The sequence below is a fragment of the Phocoena phocoena genome, chromosome 11, assembly GCF_963924675.1.
Source record: "Phocoena phocoena chromosome 11, mPhoPho1.1, whole genome shotgun sequence".
In the NCBI taxonomy this organism is placed as follows: domain Eukaryota; kingdom Metazoa; phylum Chordata; class Mammalia; order Artiodactyla; family Phocoenidae; genus Phocoena; species Phocoena phocoena.
Window position 1 is genome coordinate 25,698,915 of NC_089229.1, and position 15,558 is coordinate 25,714,472.

The window sequence follows — 15,558 nt, forward strand, 5'->3', positions numbered from 1 at the left end:
CCAGATATTAGAACAAAAGATGCACCTACTGCCCTTTTTTTAAATGAATTTTTGATATGATATATTTCAATAAATTTATTTATTTATTTATTTTTGGCTGCATTGGGTCTTTGTTGCAGTGCATGGGCTTCTCATTGCGGTGGGTTCTCTTGCGGAGCACAGGCTCTAGGCATGTGGGCTTCAGTAGTTGTGGCACGCAGGCTTCAGTAGTTGTGGCTCGCGGGCTCTAGAGTGCAGGCTTAGTAGCTGTGGCACACAGGCTTAGTTGCTCCGCAGCATGTGGGATCTTCCCGGACCAGGGCTCGAACCCGTGTCCCCTGCATTGGCAGGCAGATTCTTAACCTCTGCGCCACCAGGGGAGTCCCACTCCTAGTGCTCTTATCTCTCAGAAAATTACAAAGATTTGGGGAGCTCTGTGCAAGGAACCGGGGCCAGAGACCCTACAGTTGGCCCTTGATATCAACAGATTCGGAACCTATGGATAGGGAGGGCTGACTGTACTACACCACTTTATATAAGGGAATTGAGCATCCACAGATCCTGGTATCTGAGAGGAGTGCTGGAACTAATTCCCCGCAGATACCAAGGGATAACTGTGTATATGTTTTCTATCATTTCACAGATATACTTTTTTTTTTTTTTTTTTGCGGTACGCGGGCCTCTCACTGTTGTGGCCTCTCCCGTTGCGGAGCACAGGCTCCGGACGCGCAGGCTCAGCGGCCATGGCTCACGGGCCTAGCCACTCCGCGGCATGTGGGATCTTCCCGGACTGGGGCACAAACCCGTGTCCCCTGCATCGGCAGGCGGACTCTCAACCACTGCGCCACCAGGAAAGGCCACAGATATACTTTTATTCTGCTTATTAGGAAAGTTGAAAACCCGCTTATCCTACCATAATGATGGATGCATGTCATTACACATTTATCCAAACCCACAGAATGTACAACACCAAGAATGAACTCTAATGTAAACTGTGGATTGTGGGTGATCATGATGTGTCAGTGTAGGTTCATCCATTGTAACAAATGGACCACCCTGATGGGGTATGTTGATGACGGGGGAGGCTGTGCATTTGTGGGGGCAGGAGATGTATGGGAAGTCTTCATACCTTCCCCTTAATTTTGCTATAAATGTAAAACTGCTCTGAAAAGTTAAATCTTACTTTAGAAATAAAAATGATTTATCCACAGTATAAAGACCACAATTATAAACCTGTTCTATATAACCAAAGAATTGCCCAAACCTTATTTTCCTTTGTTATAGCTGCATTCATTTTCTTACCCTCTCCTGAAACCTGACTTTCAAGGCCAGATTCTCACCTCCATTAATCAATCACCTACTCATTCAACCAGTATTGATACAGGCTGGCGCTGAGCTGGGCACCTGTATACACTGGCAGACAACGCAGTGGTGGTCCCTGCCCTTATGGAGCTTACAATCCTACTCTTTGGGACCACACCCAACCCCTCAGGGTCCCTCCCAGCTCTTCCTCTTCTCAGTTCCTAAAATTTATATTGATCTGGTCACCTTTTTTTTTTATTTTAAGTTTAACCCATTTCTTTTCCTCCAGGTCTTTTTTTTTTTTTTTTTAATATTTATTTACTTATTTTATTTTTGGCTGCATTGGGTCTTCGTTGCTGCACGCAGGCTTTCTCTAGTTGCGGTGAGCGGGGGCTGCTCTTCATTGCGGTGCACTGGCTTCTCCTTGCGGTGGCTTCTCTTGTTGCAGAGCACGGGTTCTGGGCACGCGGACTTCAGTAGTTGTGGCACGCGGGCTCAGTAGTTGTGGCTCACGGGCTCTAGAGCTCAGGCTCAGTAGTCGTGGCGCACAGGCTTAGTTGCTCCACGGCATGTGGGATCTTCCTGGAGCAGGGCTCGAACCCGAGTCTCCTGCATTATCAGGCGGATTTTCAACAACTGCACCACCAGGGAAGTCCCTGGTATTTTTTTAAATTAATTAATTAATTAATTTATTTATTTGGTTGCACCAGGTCTTAGTTGCAGCACACAGACTCCTTAGTTGCAGCTCGTGGGCTCCCTAGTTGTGGCAGGCGGGCTCCTTAGTTGCGGCATGCAAACTCTTAGTTGCAGCATGCGTGTGGGATATAGTTCCCTGGCCAGGGATCGAACCCGGGCCCCCTGCATTGGGAACACGTAGTGTTATCCACTGTGCCACCAGGGAAGTTCCTGGTCACTTGTTTGAGTGAGAATATTCTGAGGATTTATTTTTGTAGGGGTCACTTTTTTTTTTTTTTGAAGGGATCTTTTGTGCCTATAAAAAATATGTTACATATTATAAATAACAAAGTCCCTCTTCATCTTCTACCATCCAGGGATGACTATCATATATCCTTTTAGGGTTGGTGTTTTTTTGTTAGGTGGGGTTTTTTTGTTTTTGTTTTTTATTGTCTTTTTTGTGTGTTATATGTATTATAAGTTTTTCAGTGAAAAGCCTTTTATTTGTGGAACGCTACTACATTGGTGTTGAAACAAGGTGAATCAGTGGGGATCATAGTGGAGAAAATATAATGAAAAATATAATTTAAAAATTCCTCTGAAGTATTTTTTCCATTTCTGTATTTGCAGAGGGGAAGAAAGGCTTTTGAACTTTGATTAAATTTGGATCAGGTAGTTTCTTTGATCTTGTTCAAAATATTTATAAGTGACTTTAACAACATATTATATTACTTTTCCTATAATCTTTGCCTTTAGTCTGGGATGGCATTAACTCCCTCTAGGTTTTAGAAATCCAGGATTTCCCATGTTGGTAGAAAATGGGATATTAAAAACATCTGTTCTGTTCTGAAGCTATAAATTTGAGTTATGAACAGGCTAATAAGCAGATTTGACAAAAGATCAGAATCAAATTAATGCATGACTTTTAAAAATCTCTTCCTGAAAATTGAAACTTTTGCTTCTGAAAATTCAAACTTCTGGTTAGCAAGTGTTTGTTTGAAAACCATAGGCTAAAATCATTCTAACACTTTCTCTAGAGCAGAACTTGATGAAAGGCGAGGCTGTCCTGGACACCAGCCAAAGAATTTATTTTCTGAGGAACCCAAAGTCCCTGATATAAAGCAGCTCCGTCCATGTAAAATGGGAGGGTGATAATTAGCTCAGCTCTTGTTCTGTTGCAATTCATTTTTAATCATAGTTGTGAATAAGGTATTTTGAGAGATGATATGTAATAAATTATGTCCATGAAGTATTTTAATACTACAGAAGGACTTCAGGATATAAGAGGTAAGCACATTTTATCTGCTTGTTCTATTAAATTTTAGCTTTTAAATGTAATCTCACTTTCTGTATAAAACAAGTGTTCTTAACCTTTTTAAGGTTAAGCCAGAATCCCTCTGGGAATGTGGTGAATCCTATGGATCTTGTCTCGGAGTAATTTTTGAAGTTACAGAATAGAATTCGTAAGATTAAGAGGAAACCAATTGGCCTGAAATAAAGTTATTAAAATAATTTTGAAGAGTGACAGAGTAATACATGTGCTTCTTTAGGTAATACATTAAACAGGAAGAGGTGGTGTGGATCTAGTAACTGTCATGATTTTGAAGTACTGGTGAGAGTAAACAATATTTTGAGATGCCTGCAACAACCGTAATGTCATATAAAAAACATGCGATTTCTATGGTGATAAAGCCCTGGTGTCATTGATAATACTGTGATTTGTTGACTACATTCGTAATGGAAGGAAATTCTGTATTTCACTTAGAGATTAGTAGAAAGATTTTTTGGTTTTGTCTGTCCAAGTTTGTAGACCCTCTGAATTCTACCCATAGACATTACTGCAAAACCATTCTTTTTCCAATTCTCAGTATAGATTTGACTCGGATTCCCTGCAAGTAACCGAATGCCTCTGTTGCTGGAACGGGCCTTGCCAAAGATCTAGCAAGCTGACTCTGTTGCCAAAGAGTTTCCCTCTTAGTATGTGTCAGAATCATGGGCTCACATAAGGAACTGTTCCAGGGAATTCCCTCGTGGTCCATTGTTTAGGACGCTGCCCTTCCACTGAAGGTGTACAGGTTTGATCCCTGGTAAGGGAACTAAGATCCCATAAGCTGCACGGCCATTTAAAAAAAAAAAAAAAAAGGAACTGTTCCAGTTGGAGAAAACACTGAAATTCAGTCAAACTTGAATTCACTTTGGTGTTTATATTTGCTTTATTCTTCACTTAGCAGTTCTTTGGGTAGTAAAATATACTTATCTCCCCAAACCTCAATAATTAGGGTAGTGGGGACCAAATTTGGATAAGAGGTTCCTTAAGTTAGACTTGCCTGCATCAAAGCCATTTCTGTACGTGTGAGATTCTCGCTTGATAAACTGGCAGGCTTAAATGTATCCACAAAGAAAAGCAGTCTCAGTGAAGTCAAGATAATGGATGTTTACATTTGTTGACTTTCCTGTGGGTCTGACTCCCCTAAGGGCATTCTGTATATGCCAAGCCAACATGTCCCGCTAAAAAGGGACCAAAGGGAGATTCTGTCCATTGTAAGATCTGATCCAAAATTTTGTCCTAGGACGAGCCTGGCATCAGGTTTGGTTTGTGAGTCCTTTGGGCATGCCACCTCTGGACCAGACTTATCAAAGTAAGACAGGCCAGGGCTGCCTCATGTGGCTATGCCCTGACAAGGGCTCCCGGCTGAGTTCTAAGTCCAGCCAGCGCTCCGCTTGCCATATTGTGTGCCCTGGCAAGGGGCTGCATCATCCCAGGAGAAGTGGCCTTTTTAATTCACAGAAGGGCATTGCCAGCTTTCCAAGAACAAGAATCTGTGAACCCGGAGAGCCCGGAAAGGTCACTTTTCTAACTTAGGCATCTCTGGGCCACATTCTCAGAGGCCAGAACTGACCTAATATTTGAGAAGCAGAATTAGAGCAGACACTGGAGTACTTTTTAATTAGACCCTCAGAGTATCATCTCAACTGCTTAGTAAAATATGGAGCAAGAAAAAAAAAAAAAAAAAATATGGAGCAAGAAGTGGTAACCCTAAATGAGTGTCATTTAGTCCATCATAAATTAAGGAAACATTTGTTGAATATGCACCAGACCTTGTTCTAGGTGCTGGGGGATATAAGGATAATTAATTCAGGCTCCTGGTCCTCCTGAAGCCCATGGTTTAGCATTTGTGCTTAAAGGGATACTTGACACTATAGAACCATTAACTTAGCTTTTAACTAGTTTGCTGGCACTCCATATTCTCATTAAGGTTAACTTAGTTTGCAATTTTATCCATACATATCAAAATGATTTTGTGTATAGTAATAAATAGAGTACATCATTAAAGAATATTCTGAGAGGGAAACATCAGTCAATACGTATTTTAAAACATCAACAGTTAAAGACATGTAATACCATTGCAAAAACAGACCTATTGATTAAAAATAATAATTATTATTCTGCCATTGGAATAGGGAGGTAACTTGAAATAGACTGTTGTTTATAAGAATCTAGTGTTGACAAAGTAGGAAGTGCAAGACAATAGAAAGGATTATTTGGTGAATAACCTGTTAAAATTTGAAAAACTCATTAAAATTCATACATTATTGGATACACTAAAAATAAAATCAAAACTAGATATAGGGCTTCCCTGGTGGCGCAGTGGTTGAGAGTCCGCCTGCCAAAGCAGGGGACACGGGTTCGTGCCCCGATCCGGGAAGATCCCACATGCTGCGGAGCGGCTGGGCCCGTGAGCCATGGCCACTGGGCCTGCGCGTCCGGAGCCTGTGCTCTGCAATGGGAGGGGCCACGACAGTGAGAGGCCCGCGTACTGCCCCCCCCCCAAAAAAAAAACTAAACTAAATATAAATAGGCAGAGCACAGAGGATTTTTAGGGTAGTAAAAATACTCTGTATGATATCATAATGATGGATACATTTCATTGTATATATTTGTCCAAACTCATAGAATGTACACCAAAGTGAGCCGTAAAGTAAACTGTGGGCTCTAGATGCTAATGATGTGTTGATGTAGGTTCATCAGTTGTAATAAATGCCCAACTCTGGTGGGTGATGTTGATACTGAGGGAGGCTGTGCATGTGTGTAAGCAGAAGGTATATGGAACGTCTTTGTACCTTCCCCTCAACTGCTCTAAACATAAAACTGCATAAAGTCTTAACTTAAAAATAAAAAATTACATATGAAGCATTAAACTATAGGAAAACCAGGGAAAAAATAAAATTGGTATTTATTAAAACTCTCAGGGTAGGGAGAGGAGGAGAGATGATTTTCTAAGCCCCCCAAATTAAAGAAATTATAAAGGAAAATATTGACACCTTTCAACGCTTCTATATAATAAATACATTATAAAGTTTTAAAATATAGTTGAAATAAAAAGAAACAGTACACCAGAAAACATATTTGTAGCAAGTATGGAAAATACTATTTCACTAAGAATATTAAAACTTTTATAGATATCTGGACTAAAAATATGAACAAACAATTCACTCAGAAAAAGTAGACATAAGTACACTGTGGCATGTTTAAGATCCTCTGAATCATAAATATCAATTAAAATAAGTTATCAGTCCCCCCTACTACATTAGCAATAAAAAACTACAATACACAAAACTGGCAATCATTTAGTGAAGCTAGTATTTTCATATGTAAATAATGATATTTTAAATTGGTATATCCTTTTAGGAAAGGTTTCTCATGATATATATAAAGTACTTAAAAAAAACAAAAACCTTTTCATTCCCATTGATATTCTGCCCCCTCCACATACACACCCAAAATGTGAAGTATAGAAAAAGACAAATATATCAAGACATTGACCACTGTTACTTGTAATTAAAATAATCACACAATTTATTATTCAAACCCAGTACCTTTAAAGAGTACAAGGGGCAGTATTTATAGTAATACCTGGACAACAGGTAATGTGGTAGAATCATATGGGCAAATTAGGATGTATGGCCATCCAATTTATAACAGCCAAAGCAAGATAACTAAAAAATGACTTAAGTCTAATAATAGAGTACCTAAGTCCCATATCATATATCCCTGGAGTGGCATGTTTGCTACTCCTATGTATTAAAAAAAATGTGCGGGTTAGAATACTTTAAATGTGCTATAAAATTCTATATATTATTAAAATTAAGTAAAGTCAAACATTTATAAAAATAGAAGGAAATACTTCAAAATACATAGTTGTTTTAGAGAGATGTTCATGGTATGCTTCATGATACTTTAGAATGAGAGTCATTAGTTTTTCAATCTGGGTCAAGCCTACTTATTTTATGTATGGGGATACTGACATCCAGAAATGCCACAGGACATGGTCAGTCACATACCTACCTCTGCTAGACATGGCTGGACAAAGAAAGTAAGAATCTGTCTTCTCACGCCCAACAAGGGCTCTTGAGCTCTTCGCCAAGCCACCTTCAAGATGGCAGCAGTGTGTCTTACAACCTGATACTTGATCTTTATTTTGGTATTTAAAATAACCTCTACTCTGTTTCACAAGTCAGGATAATTTTAGGTGGCTTCTTTTAACATTTGAAATTTTGGCAAACAGGCTTTCATTGACTAGACTTATTATTCTCTGGATCTCATAATTCTGTATTTTGTTGCTGAGTTCATTACATATTTAGGGAGGAAAGAAGAAATCTAGATAATACAAAGCAAGACATGTGGTTAAATTCAAAACACTTGACTTTGGAACGTTACCCGGTCCTATATGCTAATTTCCTCTGTGCTCTGCCATCAACCGTTTCTGAGCACACAGTCCAGGAATCTTACTGTGTGCTGTTGAATTTAAAAGTCCCTGATTCCCACAGATGACTCATTTTTAGGAAATGGATACTGTACCTCTGAATCAATTTCTGCTGTAAGTTGATTATTCGTTGATTGGGCAATCACGGGATTGTAAGACTTACTAGGAGCCCATGTATTGAAAACTTAGACATCTAACAAGATATGGTATTTGTTGGGTCCTCATTTTTTCACTCTGGGTCTCATATATGAGGACAAAGTTAACTTGCATAGCTGTTGAGACTGCACATGCTATGTTTTGGTTAGTTTTGTGCTGCTAATGCTGGATGATGGGGATTGATTAACTTTTAATCAACGATGCCACCTGGTGGCCAGAAAGTACATTTTGTGGTGTCTAGGCATGCTGCACCAACCTTTTTTTCTTTGATATAAATAACCTCAGTAGCATTTGAGGCATTTTTATTACTGAAGTTTTGAAGAATCCTTGTTTGGTTTGGTGGAAACAGGAAAGTCATAGAATACTACAAGTCCAACATGGCAAATTGAGATGACTGCTCTGCTCTCCTTGATTTTTTAATGAAGCTCCAGCAGGATGCTAGGACCTAAATGATATGTAGTAAACAATTCCAAATGACCAATGCAGGAGTGTCTGTCTGGTTTCCCTTCCTGCGTTTCACCTGGGTTATGACAGTCACTGGGGCAGCTGGTGATTTCATTGCTCATTCCGTCTGACTCAGAGGGTGATCAGTCTCGTTCTTCTCATTCTGTAGTTAAGGCACTAGTGATTCTTAACTGAGGGGATCATGGTCTTGTCTTCCTAGAAAAGGTAAAAGGTAAAAGTTCTCAAAAGGAGTAAGTTGAGTTTTAAGATTTTTTTTTTAATTGGCAAGGAAAGTAAACCTTAACCTCATTTTCTCCTTGATTAATAACATGATTTTGCAACATTTTCATCCTGGGTTTTCTGCACAGCCAGTTTGTGTATTTCCACTTTGCTCCTGAAAGTTTAGGTTGGCGAGCAGCAGCTGAGCATGAGTACAAGGAAAGAAAATGCAACTCAGAAGCTTACTGAGGTCAGGATTTCCTAATATGGACATCTTCCAGTGGCCTCTTTTGGTTTAGAGAAATGTCTCAGCTTGCATGATATGCTTCTGTATTAAAGAACAAGAATTGAAGACAAAATGGGAACTTGCTATGAATCTGATACTTAGGTAAATCTGCTTTCATTTCCACACTCTTCAGCTACCTGCAGCTTTAAGGAACATCCCTTTTGATTAGTGAAGTAGCCCAAGAAGAGTAAGTTTTTCTCCCTAACCCTGTCGCTGTCATGGAAAAGTTAAATATTTGGATTCACTAAACATGGCTTATATATGGAATGCATTCTGAGTGGGGTCAGAGTGAGATTAAGTTCGTTTTTCATCTTCAGATGAGTCTAAGTGTAGTGTATAATCAATGTATTTTGTTAATTTTTGTGGGTTTCTTATTTATTTGGTTGGAAGAATTGCTCTCCAACTTTTATGTTCAGATTACTTTCAGATCTAAATTGCTTGTGATGGTCTCTGGCAAGGTAGAATCTATGCCGTGGCGCACAGAAGCTTAATGTCATCATACACGATATCTCGCTGTGGCTTGTTGCCAGGGCTGGATATTTATAATGTGCATGTCTAGACTCACACACGTTCTTGGATCACTGTGTCAAAGATGTATAGTTTCAGCAGTTGGGTGTGTATGTTAGTCGTCTATTAAGTTTGAAAATCTGGCACTAACGTCCAAGTTCCCCTTTGTGCCTTTGAGCATGACTTAATAAATCCATGGGTTGAAATTATATCTGTTCCATAATATTGCTAAATGGAGATTGGATCTGATAAAAATGCATTCAGTCTTTTAATATGCCTTTCCTCTTTCCATTTCCCAACTCCCATGGGCATTAGGATTGGTTTCAGCCTTTATTGCCTTTTACCTAAAATAAGACACAATCCTGTCTGAAAAAAAATCATTTTTTAAAATTCATTAAGCATTTCTTGTCCCTTGCATGCAGAGTCTCTGGCTAAGTGCTATGAGAGATAGAAAGATGAATCAGATGTAGGCAGGCCCTGCCCACAGGAGCCTTGAGTCTAGTGAAAAAGAAAATGATAGAAGGCATACAGTAACTGCTGTGTAATGTGTTATTCAAAGGGAAAGAATATTTCTTTCAAATGGAAAGTTTGGTAAGAGAGGAGGAATTTGAGATGAGCCTTGAAGAATTATGAGTAGAATTTTTATACGCAGAGACAGAGAAAGGATTCAGAAGAAGGGAACATTAAAGACAAAAAGTATGGAGCCAGGGAACACATGGGAAGTGTTTAAGGAATTGTGCAGAATCAGACTTAAGAACAAAGGGCCTGTGTAAGGCAGTAGCAAGAGAGAAAAGCAGAAAAGTCAACAGGGACCGTGTAGCAGGGACTTGAAATTCCAGGAAATAGAATTTGTTTTAATCTGAGAGTTAATGGGAAGTCATCCAACATTTCTCAACAGAGAAGGAAGTATTACCTTGAAATCCTGTAACGTTCCTTGGTTACAGGATTTATGAAATATAACCTATTGCCTTAAATTTTTTTTCGTATTACGAGAAGCACTATATGCCATGTTGCTCGTTTACAGACCATCTTTTTGTGTGTGTGTGTGGTACGCGGGCTTCTCACTGTTGTGGCCTCTCCCGTTGGCGGAGCACAGGCTCCGGACGCGCAGGCTCAGCGGCCATGGCTCACGGGCCTATCCGCTCCACAGCATGTGGGATCTTCCCGGACCGGGGCAAGAACCTGTGTCCCCTGCATCGGCAGGTGGACTCTCAACCACTGTGCCACCAGGGAAGCGCCCCAGACCATCTTCATCTAGACCAGGGTTTCTCAACTGCAGCCCTATTGACATTTTGGTGCAGATAATTCCTTGTTGTAGGGCTGTCCTGTGCATTTGTAGGATGTTTAGCAGCGTCTCTGGCCTCTAACCACTAGATGCCAGTGGCATCCCCTTTCCCCCAGTTGTGATAATCAGAAATGTCTTCAGACATTTCTAAACTTTTTCCTGGGGGGCAAACCTGACCCCATTCGAGTACCACTGGTTTAGACCTATGTATTGCATTTTTCTGGTGTTCTGGGCATTGTTAGACTCTTAAGATTGCCAGATCTCAGAGTTCCTTAGACATTCAATCTATTGATGCTTGAAATTTGGTACTAAAACGTGCATCTGATCTTGAGATTAAGGTAATTTGTGTGTGTTGGAGTTAAAGAGCTGAACTGGGCATCAGGAGACCTGGGTTCGGGTTCTGGTCCTAGCTCTGCCACAAAGAGGTTGTATTACTTGAGTGAGACCGTGTCCTCGGTAGCCTGATTCCTCATCTCTAAAGTAACCAGTGCAACCTCTCAGGCTCTTTCTAGCTCTAATTTTGTGTCCTGATTTCAAATTGACCCCAGGGCTTTATTCTTTCATTTTTAGAAAGGTAGCACAAACAGAATGAATATGTATATTAACCAATAAGGTTGACTAGAGTATTGAATAAGAAAGACAAATGTTTTTTCCTTAGTGCTTAATTGTACTAAATACCATAACTTTTTTTCCTTTTCTAGACTATTTAAAAAATCTCTTAGAAGACGCTGGAGATTACAGAGACACTCAAGGTAAACAATTTTTGTGGTCTCATGTGTTATAGAAGGTTTTATATTATGTTCATTTGAACCTGGAAAGTAAAAAGGTAACAAAACCCATATACAAAACTGTGTTTTATTCTTAAGAAGCCTTTTTAAACTCTGTTTTAGGCAAATTAAAATAGAACTAGATAAAGTGGTGCTGGATGCAAGTGAAATTATAGGGGCAAAAGATGCCCATGGTCAGGCAGCCATTGGAGCCAGCCTCCTGAGAGAGTGGTCCCAGCATAGTCTGTTGTCAGGGAGCTTCATCCTCCTGGGCTCAGTCTGTCTGTGCTGGGGTGCATTCACCTTCTCTAGATGTCCACTGCTTTCAAAAACAGAGATTGAACCAGTTGATCTGCAAGGTTCTTTCAAGCTTTAAAATCATGAGTCCATGAAGTGACCAAACAACACAAATTAGAGATAAGGTCTAAAATAGTCTATTATTCTGGGACTGTTTAATGATGGGCATTAGCCTTACCATCCTTCCACCCCCTCACCCCAGTAGTACTTAAGGGAAACAGTCCATTACAATACAAGGGACTCATTGACATTCATGGGATAATCCACTGTGTGTGTCTGTGTCTGTGTGTGTGTGCATGTATGTCTGCTGTCTTTCTCTCTCTCTCTCTCTCTCACACACACACACACACACACACGCACACACACACGCGCACACACACGAGGATTTAGTTCTGGTTAGGAGAGTAGTGTTTCTTTTAAATGTCATAGGTCTACCCCTGGTTCTAATCTACAGAAACACATTAGACAAATCCATCTCCACGCCATTCATTTTATGAATTTTGATCACATTCTGGTGCATCCTTTATATTATCAGATTACAAAGCTGAAAGGTTTTTAACCCATTTTTGTAGAGATTCTTATTCATTCTATTAATCATTTTACTTCTTCTGTAACATCTTTTATTCGCAAGTGTTATGCTTTTAAAGGTGCTTTTTTAAAGGAGAAGTTTGGAGTGGGGGACATGACATGCTTCTTGTCTCTGGTAAACATATAATTTAGTTGAAGAAGAAAGTCTGTGATAGGGACTTCCCTGGTGGTGCAGTGGTTCTGACTCACACTCCCAATGCAGGGGGCCTGGGTTCGATCCCTGGCTGGGGAGCTGCATCCCGCATGCATGCTGCAGCTAAGAGTTTGCATGCTGCAACTTGGGAGCCCACGTGCCGCAACTAAGACCCGGCATAACAAAATAAATAAAGAAATATTAAAAAAAAGAAAGAGAAGAGTCTATGATACCCGACAGATAAAGAACAAAGCAGATAGCTTTAAAGTAAGGATGCACTTAGCAGTATAGAATCATTTGGAAGATGGAGGAAAGTGTGAGGATTGAAGAGGCAGAGCTTTGCTTAGAGGGAAGTAGAACCAGAGATGAGTTGATGAGAGATGGTGGACGAGAGGAAGAGTGGGCATTCCAGGCCAGAGTCTGTCTCATGAAGATAAATATCTTAGACAGATTTTAGCAGATCGGGCCTCAAGAAAACATCTGTCCCAGGGCTTCTGCCTTCAAGGAAAGTGAGTTATTAGCTCCATTTTGCAGGTAAAACAAATACAGGGCCAGAAATTAAGGAGCTTGTTTAAAGAAAATTACACACTTCAGCAAAGACATGGCTTAGGATAAGCAGTGAACAGTGATGTGCACTGTATGGCCAGAGGCACTGCAGTAAAGTGATGAGATTGCCCAAAGGTGAGGGAAAATGAGACTAATATACCTTTGGAAGATAAGCAGAAGAGTTAAAGGAACAGAGTCACCAGGGCCTCTTAAAGGGATGATATGAGGAAAGTAGAATTGCAGAATGGATGGGGGAGGTCAGAGCTTGGAGGCCAGGTGACCAAATAGCAGCAGCTTTATTACTTCATCCATTCATTAAATTTTAAAGCTTTTATCCCTGTCCGCTGGAGGTTCAAGCAGGCCAGAAAGCAGGGAATGTGTCCAGGGTCACCTCTTGAATATCTGCCATGATGAGTGCCAGATACAGTAAATTCTGATATGTGGTTTGAGTCTCTATAAGGAAATACAGCTTTCCTTTAATAATGGTGATAATAATACATTTAAAGACTATAGAAACCTCCAGGGTTGGTACCAGAAAGAGTATCCCTTAGTAGGTATAGTAACTGGACCAAAACCCTTTCTGGAAATTGATTTTTTTTTTTTTAATAGTCCTTTTAGTGACAATTACTGTCATTGCCACACCAGCCTCAGAAGGGCATGCTTCCTTCTTTAACACTCTTACCAGTTTTTCTCAATCATAGGGCTTCTGTCATACCAGATAACCGTCTTTGTGTGGATTTCTAATTAGCATTGCAGGATGTTTAACATCCCTGGCTCCTACCCATTAAAGGCCAGTGGACCTTCCCAGTCATTGTGACAACCGAAAATTATCTTATACATGTCCAAGTGTCCCTAGGGGAACACTATTGTCTTGAATTGAGAACAACTGTAGCCCAAAAGGAGACAAAGTACAGACTTTTTCCTTTATATCTAGTTATGAAGATGACAAGACTGAAGCATTCAGAAACATTTAATAAAGGCAAGAGGTTAATAAAAAGAATAAAACACAGGTGAAGCTAAATAACCCAACTCACAAAATAATGTATGTAATTTCCTAAGGTCTAGTATGCTTCCTTGTGGCATTTCTTCCCTCTTGGGATCAGACTAAGAGAAGGCAGCTAAGCCCTGACCCTCTTAAATAGCTGGTCCTCATAATTCTGGTTTCCTATCCCAGGATCCTTCTCTCCCAAGGCAGTTTATCCTGGAATGATCCTCAGCTTCCAGGTAAAATCCTATTCATCCTTGTAAACTTCAACCGAATAATCAACTCTCAGCACAAAACAACCCTGATGTTCATACTATTGATACACATGGTCTGTAATGTATCTTTAGAGTCTTTCTTTGGCTCATTGTTTCATAAGTACTGTTTTTCCTTGGTTTTGTTCTCATCGAACCGCATCGCCTATATTTCTGCCCACTCACAGTTAACTGATCTCCTGCAGTGGTCCGTGGCTGTGAACTAGCCGTCTTGTTGTCTGGAGTTGCTCAGTGTTGCAATTCATTGGTAATGATAGTGATTGAATGCCCCTTCTGTTCCTACGTATTTTAGATGCCCTTGCTGTTGTTATAGAGGTAGCCAACCACGCCAATGACACCATGAAACAAGGAGTAAGTATCTTCATTTCAACGGCTGCTGTACTGTTGAACCTGGGAGCCCGTGCCTTCATATGCTGTGCATTCTCTTTCTGTAGGACAACTTTCAGAAACTTATGCAAATTCAGTACAGCTTAAATGGACACCATGAAATAGTTCAGCCTGGACGGGTAAGTGTTTTAGACTGCATTTTGCAAACTTAATACAATGGATTTAGGCACCGTTTGTAGCTATTTTCATTTGAGTTATGAAAATAGGTTATTTGTTATTGTTACTCTTCAGTGACCCAATCTGGATCAACTAAGTTCATTCTATCCTTTCAAAACATTCATGATTTAAGTCATTGTGACAAGAAGTCCAATTCAATTAGGAGAACGGCAAGGGACCCCACAGAGTATCTGATCAAATAGGATCATTTTGTTGTGTAATACTAGCTGACCTCACACAGCTTTAAAGACAATTTCAATTAAAATCTTTAATGTAAGAGAAGATTATGAGGGGAGGGAGAAAATTGGTATTTTGATGTTCTTCATAGAGCACAAAAGTGACTGAGGGAATGAATTCAGGGAAATTACAAAGTGCAATTGTCAGGATGTTGGCTATGCCTCAAGATCAAGTACACACGCAGTCAATTACTTTTCAAACCATATGGTACCCCGGGCTCAGTATTGGAGTTATGAAACTCTGCTGGCTTATCCAATTCCTAAATGACTTACAGGGTTTAAAAAGAAGCCATGGCTGTAAAAAGTAACAAGGAAACTATGTCTGCCCAGCCTCCACACAAAATAATTCTGGGGAACGAAGGTCGAAAAGGAAATTACATGTATATGTATATTGTAGTTGTGTTGGGAGGGTACTAAATGGATGTTTGTTTGGATGAATCAGGTTTTTCTCAAAGAAGGAATTCTGATGAAGCTATCTCGGAAAGTCATGCAGCCCCGAATGTTTTTCCTGGTAAGTGGCCACGTGTGTTTCTGCTGAGCCCGAGGCAGGGATAATTGCTTAATGAAAGGAGA

At 40.0% G+C, this 15,558-nt stretch overlaps 1 protein-coding gene across 1 annotated transcript in view; it reads left to right on the forward strand.

Annotated features, from left to right (window-relative positions):
* Window positions 1-15,558, forward strand: part of FGD6 (FYVE, RhoGEF and PH domain containing 6) — a 105,059-nt gene that overhangs the window by 69,458 nt on the left and 20,043 nt on the right. Inside the window, exons 9-12 of the mRNA XM_065887413.1 lie at window positions 11,320-11,370; window positions 14,499-14,557; window positions 14,641-14,712; window positions 15,428-15,496. Coding sequence (XP_065743485.1) covers window positions 11,320-11,370; window positions 14,499-14,557; window positions 14,641-14,712; window positions 15,428-15,496 — 251 coding nt within the window. The remainder of the gene's footprint in view (window positions 1-11,319; window positions 11,371-14,498; window positions 14,558-14,640; window positions 14,713-15,427; window positions 15,497-15,558) is intronic.